General features: G+C 35.2%; 1 protein-coding gene across 1 annotated transcript in view; it reads right to left on the minus strand.

Annotated features, from left to right (window-relative positions):
* The window catches only part of SLC39A6 (solute carrier family 39 member 6), a 38,741-nt gene that overhangs the window by 2,472 nt on the left and 21,203 nt on the right, over positions 1-15,066 (minus strand). The window contains exons 8-10 of the mRNA XM_027868785.1: positions 14,828-15,059; positions 6,959-7,039; positions 2,825-3,015 (exon numbers count right to left, since the gene is read on the minus strand). Coding sequence (XP_027724586.1) covers positions 2,825-3,015; positions 6,959-7,039; positions 14,828-15,059 — 504 coding nt within the window. The remainder of the gene's footprint in view (positions 1-2,824; positions 3,016-6,958; positions 7,040-14,827; positions 15,060-15,066) is intronic.

Below are 15,066 nucleotides of genomic sequence, written 5' to 3' on the forward strand. Positions count from 1 at the left end.
TGACTATAGGCAGTTATTTTCACTTCTCCAGAAAAGAGAAGGCTGGATTAAATTAATCTGAAGGTCCTTTCTTTTCTAATTCTAAAATTCTAAAACCCTAACCTGACTCCTTACAGGGTTATACTGAGTGTATCAAATGAGAATGCACATAATGTACTCTGTAAAGCACTATCTAAATATCAACGAATACACTGTTTTATTAGATATCTGGCCAAAAAAGGCAGGGGCTGCTTTATCTTTGAAGGAGTACAGGGTAACTCACTAATACTCTAGAGAGAATTAATAACTTGGGTGAGGGCTGGACCAGATGACCTGGTGTTATAATTAAATGGTTGGACTTGGAAAGTCAGTAAGACCTTGGGACAAAATCTGCCTTAGATGCTTAGCAGATGTGGGACAGAGGTCATGTCACTTGAGATTTCTAGGCCTCCATGTCCTCAACTGTAAAACAAGAGGGTGGAACGTGATGATCTCTCAAGTATCCTCCACCTCCAAATCTATGACCCTACTATGATCCTTCAAACTTTAGGATTTCAAGGGCAATCTAAGGGATCAAAAGATAAGAAATTCAGGGATTCAGTGAAAGAGCTGATTCATGGATTTTAAGAAAGGTTTATCCTGTTTAAAAGCAGGATGCTTGAGAAGTTACAAGTGCTGATGTAATGGCAGCTCAAGAAAGTAGCAAGTTTTTCCATAAGCACGACCTTTAAAATTTCTTATTACTTCGGGCAATTTTATAATCCCACTGTATAAAAGAACTGGGTTATCAAAAGATCTGAATGAAAGCGTGGGTTGAAGTTAATGCAATTAAATAAGAAAAAAGGTAAAATCTTGGACTTGGGTTTAAAAAAATCAATTGCCTAAGTATAGGATCCATTAGAGACATGGCTAGAATGAGTCATGTAAAAGAAGACTTAGATTCTAGTAGACTACAAATTCAATATGAATCATTAGTATTAGGCAGGAGCCAAAAATAAAAATGCTAATGTGGACTCGGGCTGCACTAATAAAAGTACAGTAATAAAGTGAGGAAAGAACATCACTCATTGAACCTTGCCCTAGTCAAATCACACCCAGAAATGCTGTGAACAGTTTCGGTGCCATATTTTCAGAGGAACATTAAATGAGAATGTGTTCAGATAAAGTCAACAATAGGAAACAAAGAAACAAATGAAGTTTAACTTCAGTGTGGAAAATTTAGGGGAACAGGAGAGAATCCTTCAAATATCTAAAGGACTACCATCTGTAAGAGATTAGTATTGTTCTATTGAGACCCTGAGAGTCAAATGGGGTAGAAATAATATGGAAGGAGATTTTAGCTCAACATAAGGGAAAATTTTTCTAACAATTAGAGCCGTACAAAAGAGGAACAGATTGCCTTATGAAGAGTAAATTGTCACTGAAAATCTTTAAGCAAAAGCTGGATGACTCCTTGATATAACATCATAAGAAGGATTATGCTTTGGGTAGAGATTGGACTGGATATCTGCTGAGGTTACTTCTGAGTCTAATGAGAAATAGATTCAGTTTCTAAAAAAAAACAAAACAAAACACACACACACAAAACCATGGCTCTAAGTTTCCTCAAGGATATTTTTGAAAAATCTTCTCTTTTAGTTGACTATATTAAAAAAGGTAGAAATTAAGATCATAGCTCTGCACAGCTCAGTACAATACTGTAGTGCTGTTGTCAGTAACCCCTTGCCTTCTCACATCTCAAATTTTGTTGTGTTGGTTTAGTTGTTTTTCATTTGTGTCTGACTCCTCATCACTACATTTGGGATTTTCTTGGCAAAGAGCCTGGAGTGGTTTGCTATTTCCTTCTCCAACTCATTTTCCAGATAAGGAAACTGAGGCAAACAGGGTTAAGTAACTTGCCCAGGATCACACAGCTATTAAGTGTATGAGGCCTGATTTCAACTCAGGTCTTCCTCACTCCAATCCCAGCACTCTATACACTGTACCACCAAGCTGCCCAAGATTTCAAATAGCATAATACAATTTTAATGTGCTTAGTTATTTTGTTGTCTCAATTTCTTTGTATACATCTTTAAAAAAAGTTTTACACTGTGGGAACTGCCAAGGTGGTTTTAAGACCCCAGAAACAAAATGATTCCTTTCTGTATCAAAGGGATGGTATTTGTAACCTTAAGGAAAATACTCTTTCCTTTGAAGATCAAGATTAAGGATACTTTTGGCATGCCACTGTTTCCTACATTGCCACTGGCTAGGGTGCTGACATTTTCAGACTAATCAGAAACTTCTTTCCTCCCTTCTCTCTTTCCTCTTTAGCTAGGACTAAGTAAGATTTGGGAAATGGAAGCTTCACATTGAACTTAAATATTCCCAGCAATTATTATATGGTTTTTGTTCTTTCTTTGTTCATTTATTAATTAGCAATGCTCTTTAAATATTCTGAAGCAAAGACAGCTTGTTACCAATACAGCCAAGTTTTCTATTTGCTACTACTTCAAGTATTGATTTAATTGTCCTATGTCTTCTCCAAATAATTACAAATTACTAATAGGTGACTGACTCTCTTGATATTCTACTCAGCTTAAACCAGTTGTGTGGGTTGCCAAAGCCTGAAAAAGAAGATGGGATTGTTAACACTGTCACATGTGTTAGAAAGGAGATGGCTGGCACCAGACATCAACAGTCTGCAGAAAAGCAGATGCTCCATGTGTTCCTCAGGACAAACCTCACAAGTTTTATCACTACTACATTCTGTATAAAATCTTTTTCAAAACTAATCTCTTGCTGATTATTTTTAGTATTTGAGTATTATGATCAGAGAATGTGATTTAATTGCATAAAAACTTACCATATCGACCAAAGCGACATACATGAACAAGCCAGCAGTAAGTGCAAATATCCACATAGAAACATTTTCAGCATAATGACCAATAAAAATTCCTGTTGCCATTCCAAGATAAGCCAGCATGGCTGACAGGGCATTATAAAGAACAGCTTGTTTAACAGTCATGCCAGCTTTTAACAGAACCGCAAAATCACCTATATGAAAGAGAAACAAAAAAAGTCATTATAGGTTTCCTTCATTATTGTTAACAGAAACAATGAAGCTAACTGTATGAAGATGCGCGCACAAAAAGGCAGTCTCAGATTTAAACAAGAAATAAACTACTAAGTTCACTACATTCTAACAAAACTAAGGTATTCAGACAAAAATAAATTAGACAAAATTATAGCTTTTACAAAAGGACAAGGCTTTTATAATTTTAGGATTAAAAAATCTTTAATTTAAAAAGCAAAATTTTTCATTCCATTAAGATTCATCAAATGATTTTTTTTGCAACTGTGTAATTTATTAAAAAAAGAACACTGAAGTGATTGTGTTCATTCATTGATGAATATTTGCTTGGGTTTGTCTGCCATCCTCCTAGCAAATCAATCAAGTCAAGGACATTTATTTAATCCTCTTACATTTGCAAAGCATTGAGAAATATTCACATTTAAGTCTCAAAATAGCCCTCGAAGGCAGGTATGCCAACTAACATTATTCATATTTTATAGATAAAGAAATTGAGACTCAAAGAAATTAACTAACTTGCTGATGATTATCCAGGTATTTAAGCCTCAGAGGCAAGACTGGAACCTCCAATCAAATATTTATCTAGCACTTACAATAATGCTTCAAACTATAGAAAATACAACATACTTTAAACAACAGACATGAATATGAGAAAGAATTTGATGGAGTCAAGATGTGTTTGGGGGAGAAGTGGGAAATTAGATTCAACAGGTAAAGTGAGAGTGATGATGAAGCCTTCAAAAATCAGGCAAAGGTGTTTGAATAGGCAATATATAGAGAGCCCTTTTAATACACTTTGAACATAAAAGTGACATAGTAAAAGCAATATTTGGAGACTAGGGAAAAGAGAATAGTCAGAGAGGCTTTCTAAGAGGCTGCTGCAATAACATAAGGGAATGTCCAGCAATGTCAGGAATAAAGTACTTCAAAGAAAGCAGCTGCATCATGTAGTGTTTTCCAATACAAAAGGGAAAGGAAGAGAGAGAGATTAAGTTTCTAACCTTAATAAAAGTGGCATATAGCACTTCTAGACCTTAGTCATAGAAAGCATTCAGGCAGAAATTAAGTTTAGACAAATGACTTATACCTTATACCACAGTAAACTCAGAATGCATTTGTGACATGAATATTAAAGATTATACCATAAAGATTATATACGTTACACAATAATGACTGGGGGTGAATTTTCTAAATAAATTTTTATTGATCTCTTTTATTTTTACTTATATTTCCCCTCCTATACCACTTCCCTCTCACTTCCTAGAGAGCTACCACATAGAACAAATAACTTTTTTAAAAAGTAAAAGAAATCAGTAAAATAAATGAACATAAAAAAAAAAATCTGCAAATACGTACAATGTTTCACACCTGTAGACCTCCCACCTCTGCCAAGGTTGGGATGAGGTGTCTTTTTCCTTTTTATTTTTTAGGGCCTTGTTTGTTCTTTGCAATTTTGCAAAATTCTTTTTTTTTTGTTTTTGTTTTATGGTCGTTCTATTTACACTGTTATATTTATTGCACACAATCTTTTCTTGGCTCTACTTAATTTTTCATCAGTTCACGTTGGCTATTTAATTTTTTTTCCATATTCATAATTTTTTATAGCACACTAATATTTGACTACATTAATGTACCACAATTTGTTCAGACATTTCCTTGGGCATCTACTTTGTTCCCAATTCTTTGCTACCTCAAAGAGTGCTACTAATTAATATTTTGGTGTATATAGGGCCTTTCTTTTTATCAATGACCTCCCTGGGCTATATGTCTAGCAGTGAACCTCTGGATTGCTTTACAGTTTTCCCAGTTCTTAACCAATAGGGAGTTTTTTCCTAAGTAATTTATGTTTTCAGGTTTATTGAAAAATGGGTTATTTGGTTTTATTATTTCTGATTCTCCCTTCTGTTCTTGTTATTTGTATCTATTTATTTTAAATTAAATTTACCAACTTTTATCTTTTTCCCTTTCTCAATTTAATTTGTTACTTAATCTAGTCTAAATAGTCTATTCTATTGATTGATGACTGTTGCTTTATAATATGCTTTGAAGTCTGAAAGTATTATTTTGAGGGGATGAATACTTAACCAAACAGGGAACTAAATGTGATTTACAAAAGATAAAACAGATTATTTTGACTTCATGAAAACTGAAAAACTTTTGCATGAACAAAATTAATGCAACTGGAATAAAAAGGAAAGTGGTTGCCTGTGTATAAAACAAACAAAAAATTTTGTATCAAATATCACCAATAAGAGTCTGATATCCAAGATACATATTTCCATCATCTAAGATATATGTATAGTCACATTGTCTATATAAGACCAAATAGGTAAGTGGTCAAAATATATGAAAAAACAGTTCTCAAAAGAATTATAAATTCTTAATCATAGGAAAGAGTATTTCAAATCACTAATAATAACAGAAATGCAAAACAGAATAACAACTGAGGTTTCCCCTCATACCTAGCAAATTGACAATGATGACAAAAGATAATAGTCAATTTTGGAAGGATTGTGGAAAGACAAGATCATTGATACATTGTTGGTGGAGAATATGATTTGATATAACTATTGTAGAAACCTATCTGGAATTATTCAAATAAAGTGACTTTCCTTTGACTAGAGATTCCATCACTTATACATATACCTTAAGGAAGTTAATTACAGAAAGGTCCTATTTTACATCAAAATATTTATAGCAACACTTTCTGTGGCAGCAAAGAATTGAAATCAAAGTGGCTGCTTTATTGATTAGGAGATATATAAACAAACTATGACACACGAATATGATAGAATATTACTGTGCTATAAGAAATGGTAACTATGATAAAATACAAATGCATGGAAAAGCTTATATTGAGTGATACAAAGTGAAGTAAGCAGAAGAATCAAGAAAACAATATATTCAATGACTACAACAATGTACTACAAATGCTAAGAGAAACAACAAAACAATCAAAACTGAATGCTTTGAAATCATTAACGACAAAGTCTGACCCCAAAGAAAAATTATCAGAAAACAGCTTTCCCTACTTCTTTGCAGAGGGGCACGACCATGTGTATATAACACTACATAAAATGTCAGATGTCTTTGGTAATTGTTAGTTTTGCTCAAACTTTTTTCCCCTCTTATTCTTTATTTTTCTTTCTTTCTCTTATTCTTTATTATGGTTGGCTGGCTCTCTGGGAGAGGATGAGGTAAATGATATAGGTAATGTAGGAGATATATAAACTAAAAGATATCAATAAAATTTTATTTTTTAAAATGAGATAATGAAAATAACAGACAAGCTGGGAAGAGGGCCTGTTTGGACTAGATTAAGTAACAAATTAAATTGAGAAAGGGAAAAAAATAAAAGTTGGTAAATTTAATTTAAAATAAATAGATACAAATAAGAAGAGAAGATGGATTAGTCACATAATACAGGTGATTGATAATAGGTGGACATCCAAAGTGCTTGACTGGTATCCTTGAGACATCGGGTGAAATCAAACTAATCCTCCAGCAAGAGTTGGGTGAACTTATGAGAGAATATGGTTAAGTTCCACAGGATGGGCAGGCAAAGATTGTGATCTGTACTGATGGCAGGAACTTTCCCAAACAACAAGGTTGCACAATCATTTGAGTAGGACTGCATTTGTTTAGATGCTCATGACTGGTAAAGAAGATCAAATGAAAAAACTGTATAGGCAGACAAACCACTGTCTTTTGAGAATTCACTGGTGCAAACATAAGTGAATCATTACTTGGTACTCTAAAGAAGACACCTCTTTACTCCTTTCTAAAGTCATTACACCTGACGACTAGATTTAGAGAAACAAATGATCCAAAAAATTCTAATAGTGTAGTAGTAAAAGAATAGTCCACATAAATATGCTAAAAATGCATATTAAAAATGTTTCTTACCTAACTCATGAGGTAATTCATGACAAAAGACAGCAACAGAAGTACTTAAACCACTTGATAATCCTTCTGTAAAAGCTGCCCCTGTGAAAAGGAAAAATAAAGCATCAGAAATTATGAATCTTACTAATAACTTAAGTAATTTTTTTTGTCACTCAAGGGTTTATGTTAATTCTGATCTAAAAAAATAAAACTTTCAACCAAACCCCAAAAGGAAAATGACACTTTTTTTAAAAACAACTTTAAATCTTTAAGGCAGAAAGTTACTCTCCACTAGTTTCTATTCCATTCACTAAGGTTAAGCATTTCCTAACGAGTAGGTGTAATCATAATCAAGATGGTAAAGTCATGTTTCAAAATTTGAAAAACTTATTCTTGTCCTAGTGCATACTTCCAATGACTTGATACAAGCAAAAGTTAAAATATAAACTAGAAAAAAAATTTTAAATGAATGTTGACAATTTTCCAAAGAAGAAGTAAGTAGTTAATAATTATTTGAAAAATACTTGGCTCAATAATCAGAAGCAAACTGGTAACCTAATTGACAAATATAATTCAAAACAATACAGGCAGAGATGTAGAGAAACAGACACACAAAGTGAAAAAAGAATCATAATAGCAGAGTATACGAATGTTATAAGAGGAACCATGTATGAAGAAAAGTAAATGGGAACAAATGGACAAAGATTCCTGATGAAAACTGAAGGGGTGCTTGAAAAGGTATTTAATGCATTAAAATTCCTTTACTTAAATTTAAATAGTAAAGTAAATGTAATTGATTTTATTGATTTTTTTACAATCAAGTTTATAACAAAACTGTTCAAAAAAAATGCTAAAAGTGGGTGTAGGGGAAATTGAGTCAAGATAGTAGAATAGCAGGAAAAAACATGGTGAGCTCCCCTCAAAACCCCTCCTAACATATTTAGAAATTGCACCAGACTGAATCCTGATGGGGGAATTCAAGAAAGTCACAGTAAGTCTTTTTTCCAGGTCAGCATAAGGAGATAGACAGGTTATATGGATACTTTAGAAGCAGCAGTAGTGAAGTTCAGATCCCAAAAGCACAGTGGGGTCTTAGTTCTAGCTTCCAGTTCAGGCTCAAGCCCATAGAGGAATAGCCAGAGCAGGAATCCCAGACTAAAGGGAAGCCTGCCATTCTTACTCTTAATCAGAACTTTCCAGCTGGAGAGTGGTGGAGTTCAGCAACAGTCTTCTGCTGCTCACACCCTAACTCATGTCAGGAACTTACAGAGCTCAGACCAAAGGGGCAGCATCAGACTCTGCCCTGGATCAGACCACTTTGGGAGCACTAATAGCTAACAGACTCAGTTAGATCCTAGAATAACATAACACTCATTACTCCAGGAAAGTAACAACAGGAACAGCCCAGTGACTTTCTTGGATTTCCCCCATCGGGATTAAGTCTGGTGCAATTTCTAGGTATGTCTGGGGACATTTTGAGGTTACCGTACTTCTTCCTGCTCTTCTGCTATCTTGTCTCTACCTCCTCTCAACACACTTTTAGCATTAAAGAGTTTTGTTATAAACTCGATATTAAACATCATAGAGTCAGTTCATAACACATAATCTGAAATAAAAAAATAGGCTGGAAGACAGAACATGCAAAAAAAGAATTCCTCCATAAAAAGCTATTATGATGACAGGGATGCCCATGACACAAACCTAAAAAGAATGACTCCAAAACATCTATAAGCAAAACCATAGGTAACAACATAGTTTGGGCACAAATTCACCTAGAATTCCTGGAAAAGATGAAGCTGGAATTAAAAAAGACTTTAAAATGTTTTTATAAGAGTGAAATGAGAGCACTTGAGAAAAAAGTTGGAAAAGAAATGAGAGCTATGGAAGGAAGAATTGGAAAGGGAATTAACAGCTTGGCACAACAGGCACAAAATCTTGCCCAAGAAAAAAACTCCCTGAAAATTAGAATGAACTAAATAGAAACTGATGACTCCATCAAACAGGAAATACTAAAATAAGATCAAAAACTGGCAAAAAGAAAAGAAAATGTAAAGTATCTCTGCCAGAGACTTGACCTGGAAAACAGACTAAGGAGAGGAAAAATTAAGAATCATTACACTACTTGAATGTCATGACCAAAAAACAAAACCAAAAACAAAACAACAACAACAAAAAACAAAACCAAAAACCCATAACTCATATTTCACAAAATTTTAAAAGAAAATTGCCCAGATCTCTTAGAATCAGAAGGTAAATTGAAAATAGAAAGAATGTCACCTTCTGAAAGATACTTCAAAATGAAAACTCCAAGGAACATTAAAGCCAGAATTCAGAGCCAAAAGATCAAAGAAAAAAAAAAAACACTGCAAGAAGCCAGAAAGAATTCAAGTACTAAGGATATACAGTGAGAATCACATACAATTTAGCAGCCATCACTATAGAGGAGTGGAGAACATGGAAAACTATATTCCAGAAAGCAAAGGGAACAGACTTTTAGCCAAGAATGAGCTATCCAGAAAAATAAAGTACAATGCTAGGGGGGAGAAAATAAACCTTTAATGAAACAGAGGATCCCCAAGCATTCCAGATGAAAAGAACAGAGCCATGGAGAAATTTTAAAAGTTCAAACACAAGAATTTTTTTTTAAAAAAGGTAAACACAAACAATTCTAAAGATCTAAACAAGGATAAACGGTTTGCGATCTAATATATAGACATGATATAGGTGTCCCCTATGAACTCTATCATCATCATGACTCACAGAGTGAGTCTAATTAGACAGAAGGTCTGGGAATAGTTCTATTATGCCTTGATGATCTAAAGAAAAAAATGGAAAGGGAAAGTAAGAGAAATACACTAGGGAAAAAAGCAGGAAAATTATCTCATAAAATCAAAGTACACAAAGAATAGTCTATCACTCTATACCAACAAGAAGAAGGGGCTGAAGGGCAGTGGCTGACATCTGAACCTTACTCATGTGAACTGGTCAAAGGAGAGAATACACATATACACAGTTGAGTACAGACATACATTTCACTTATCAGAGAAATAAGAGGGAAAGAAGGGGAAGGGGAGATTAGTGAAAGAATAGGTTAAGGGAAGCATTAGTTCTAAGAAAAACAAATTCTGAGAACACACAAAAATATTTTCTAGTTCTCTTTAAGGTGAAAAAGAATGGGAATCTGAGGGGATATTCATAAATTGGGGAATGGTTGAATAGGTTATGGTATGTATATGATAGAATACTACTGTGCTATAAGAAATTATGAAGGAAATAGTTTCAAAGAAACCTGAGAAGACTTGTAAACTGATGCAGAGTGAGGTAAACAGAACCAGGGCAACTTTTTATATCATTGCACTGTTGTGGTAGAAGGGCTTGCACAGCTGTACAGGGTTACCCAAGGTGGACAGGTCATTGTGGAGAGTTTTGACAAAAGGTGATCCACTGGAGGAGGAAATGGCAAAACATTCCAGTATCTTTATCTAGAAAACTCCACAGATACTATTAAAATGATAAAAGAGATGACATTTGAAGATAAGCCTCTCAGGTCTGAAGGTATCCAATATGCTACTGGGGAAGAGTAGACAACTATGGGTAGCTCTAGTACTAATAAAGTGGCTAAGGCCAAAACTGAAAGGAAGCTCAGCAGGTGATGATAGGAAAGAATATGCTGTAAAGATCGTTATTGCAGAAGAACCTGGAATGTAAGATCTATGAACGAAGATAAGTTGGATGTGGTCAAACAGGACATAGAAAGATTAAACATTCACATCTTGGGTGTCAGTGATCTTAAAAAGACAGAAATAGGTGAATTTAATTCAGGTAATCATTACATATATTACTGTGGGCAAGAACTTCTTAGAAGAAATGGAGTAGTCCTCATGGTCAATAAAAGGGTGAGAAAAGCAGCACAGGTATATAATCTCAAAAGTGACCGAATGATATCTGTTCGAATCTAAGGTACACTGTTTCAACATCACAGCAATACAAGTCTATGCTCCAACCATTGATGCCAAAGAGACTAAAGTTGATCAGTCCTATGAAGACCTACAACATTTTCTAGAAATAACACCAAAAAAAGATGTCACATTCATCACAGAAGATTGGAATGCTATAGTAAGCAATCAAAAGATAACTGGATTAACAGGCAAGTTAAACAGGCTTGGAGTACAAAATGAAGCAGGGAAGAAACTACCAGAGTTTTGTCAAGAGAACTCACTGGTCATAGCAAACACTCCTTTTCAACAACCCAAAAGGTGACTCTACACACGGACATCACCAGATGGTCAAAAGAGAAATTGGAATGATTATGTACTTTGCAGTCAAAGGTGGAGAAGCTCTACATAGTCAGTTAAAACAAGACCTGGAGTTGACTGTGGCTCAGATCATGAGTTTCTTATTGCAAAATTCAGATTTAAATTGAAGAAAGTAGGGAAAACCATCAGACTGTATAGGTAAGATCTAAATAACATCCCTTATGAAGAGGAAGTGGAAGTGACGAAGAGATTTAAGAGATTAGATCTGGTAGATGGAGTGCCTGAAGAACTACGGACAGAGGTTTGCAATATTGTACAAGAGGCAGTCCCAAAGAAAAAGAACAAGAGAGCAAAATAGCTGTTTTGGGGGTGGGTAGGTGGCGCAGTGGATAGAGCACCGGACCTGGATTCAAGAGGACCCGGATTCAAATTCAGCCTCAGATACATAACATTCCCTAGCTGTGTGACTCTGGGCAAGTCACTTAACCCCAACTGGCCTCGCCAAAAAACAAACAAGCAAACAAACAATAACAAGAACAAAATGGCTGTTTGATGAGGCTTTACAAATAGCTGAGGAAACAATACAACAATCCAAGACTACTCCAAAGATTTACGATGAAAAATACTACCCACCCTCAAAGAAAGAACTGATGGTGTCTGAAATCAAATTGAAGCATACTTTTTTTAAACCTTCTTTACTTTTCTTGAGTTTTTTTCTTGTCTATATTTTCTTTCACAACATGACTATTATGAATATGTTTTGCATAACTACACGTGTACAACCTATATAGAATTGCTTGCCCTCTCACTGAGGGGCTTGGGGAGAGAAGAAGGGAGAGAATTTGGAGCTCAAGTTTTAAAAATAAATGTTAAAAATTGTTTTTACATGTAACTGGGGAAAAATAAAGTACTAAATAAAAGTTTAAAATGAATATGCAAAAAAAATGCTTTTAAAAAAAGGTAAGGAAAGAAGGAAAGCAAAAGGTAAGAGAAAAGGAAAGAAACACCCAACTGAATGCAGAATTCCAGGGAATAGCAAGGAGAAATAAGGTTTTCTTAAATGAGCAATGCAAAGAAATAGAAAACAATAGAATGGGAAAGACAAAGGATTTCTTCAAATTAGAGATATTCAGGGGGCAGCTAGGTGGCACAGTGGAAAGAGCACTGGCCCTGGATTCAGGAGGACCTGAGTTCAAATCTGGCCTCAGACACATAACACTTACTAGCTGTATGACCCTGGGCAAGTCATTTAACTCCATTGCCTTAACCCCCCCCCCCCAAAAATGAAAAGACAAATTAGAGATATCCAGGGAATGGTCTATGCAAAAATGGGCATGATAAAAGACAAAAATGGAAGGGACTTACAGAAGCAGAAGAGATTAAGAAGAGGTGGCAAGAATACACAAAAGAATTATACAAAAAGATCTTAACATCACTGATAACCATGATGGTGTGGTTATTGATCTAGAGCCAGACATCCTCGATAATGAAGTCAAGTGGGCCTTAGGAAGCACTGCTAACAATAAGGCTAGTGGAAGTGATGGAATTCCAGTGGAGCTATTTAAAATCCTAAAAGATGATGCTGTTAAAGTGCTACACTCAAGATGCCAGCAAATTTGGAAAACTCAACAGGACTGGATTGGAAATGATCAGTTTACATCCCAATCCCAAAGAAGGGCAATGCCAAGGAATGTTCAAATTACTCAACAACTGCTCATTTCACAGGTCAGGAAGGTTATGCTTAAGATCCTGCAACCTAGGCAACAGCAATATGTGAACAAAGAATTACCAGAAGAGCAGAATGGTTTTCGAAAAAAAGAGTAGCTAGAAACCAACTGCCAACTTTGCTGGATCACGGAAAAAGCAAGGGAGTTTCAGAAAAACATTTACTTCTGCTTCATTGATTACACTAAAGCCTTTGACTGTGTGGACCACAACAAAATATGGCAAGTTCTCAAATAGATGGGAGTACCAGATCATCTTACTTGTCTGCTGAGGAACCTGTATGTGGGTTAAGCAGCAATAGTTAAACTGAACACAGAACAACTGATTGGTTTAAGAAGGAAAAAAGGAGTATGACAAAGCTGTATATTTTCATCTTATTTAACTTATATTGCAGAATACATCATTAGTAATTCCAGGCTGGGATGAATCAAAAGCCAGAATTAAGGTTGCTAGGGGAAATATCAACCATCTCAGAAATGCAGATAATTCTGCTCTGATGGTAGAAAGTGAAGAAGAATTAAGAAGTCTCTTGATGAGCGTGGAAGGGAGAGTGTAAAAGCTGACTTGAAGCTTAACATAAAAAAACAAAGATCTTGACAACTAGTCCCATCACTTCCAGGCAAATAAGGAGAGAAAACAATGGAAGCAGTTTCAGATTTTATATTCGTGGGCTCAAAAATCACTGCAGACAGCAACCGCAGCCATGAAATCAAAAGATGCATGACTATCTGGACAGCATGCTAAAAAGCAAAGACATCACCTTGCCGACAAAGGTCTATATCATCAAAGCCATGATTTTTCGGTAGCAATGTATGGCTGTGAAAGTTGGACTATAAGGAAAACTGAGTGCCACCTTATTGATGTTTTCAAATTGTGGTGCTGGAGAAGACTTTTGAGAGTCTCTTGAACTGCAAGGAGATCAAATCAGTCAACACTTAAATTAATTCAGACTATTCACTGGAAGGTCAAATATTGAAGCTGAAGCTTAAATACTTTGGTCACATAATGAGCAGACAGGATTTACTGGAAAAGACCCTGATGCTGGGAAAAACTGAAGGCAAAAGGAGAATGGAACAGCAGATAATGAGATGGACAGATAACGTCATGGACACAACGAACATGAACGTGAACAGACTGGAAGAGACAGTGGAGGACAGAAGAGCCTGGTGTCCTATCTATGGTCCATGGGTTCACGGAGAATTGGACACAACTAAACAACAATTTTTTATATGACAACAATATGGTAAAGGCAAACAACTCTGAAAGAATTACTAACTCTGATCATTGTAATAACCAACCACAATTCCAGAGGACTAATGATGAAACTTACTATTCACTTCCTGATAGAGAGGTAAAGGACTCAGAGTGCAGAATGAAACTTTTTGGGGGGACGTGGCTAATGCAGAAATTTGTTTTGCTCAACTATACATGTTTGTAACAGGGGTTTTATTTTTCTTTTGTTTTCAATTGGGGTAGGGATGGGACGGGAAGGAAAGAAATCAGATTACTGATGATTGATAAAAATAAATTTTAAAAATGTGTTTAAGTCTCCCCAAATTCCTGCAGCCTTTAAGAAATTGCAATGCATTTATACACTTACAATTTGTTTCTTGACCAATCTCTCTTATTTGCTACTTGGTACATATTAGAATTCCTAAAGCACTCAGGTCCTGCTCAAATGCTATAAAACTGCCATCATTTGAAACACCGCCGATCACATTTCTGTGATCTCTCTTCTGGTACATACTATAAACCATCCACAAATGTACTAAAAATAGATATTTACTAATTTAAAAATCTTAGCTGCTTAGAAAACATGACCAATAAATGGCATACAGACAAAAGAAGTATTTTATTTATTAGTATTTATTTATTAGTAGTCCAAAGAAATGTATATAGATGTACTTACCGATTGCTAGGCCGTCACTGAAATTGTGTAAGCCATCACCCATGATCACCATCCAGGCTAATGTGGCTATGCCAGCATCTTTCAACTCTTCCCGAGAGTAGCGCTGACTGTGACTGTGGGGATGATGATTCTGATGATGGTGGTGATGTAGAATATGATGGTAATCATGATGATGATGAATGAGATCATCTGATTGGCCTAGAGTATCATGGAAATGGGAATGACATTTATTCTTGCAC

Source organism: Vombatus ursinus, unplaced genomic scaffold (assembly GCF_900497805.2).
Source record: "Vombatus ursinus unplaced genomic scaffold, bare-nosed wombat genome assembly UNPS02014791.1, whole genome shotgun sequence".
NCBI classification, from domain to species: Eukaryota; Metazoa; Chordata; class Mammalia; order Diprotodontia; family Vombatidae; genus Vombatus; species Vombatus ursinus.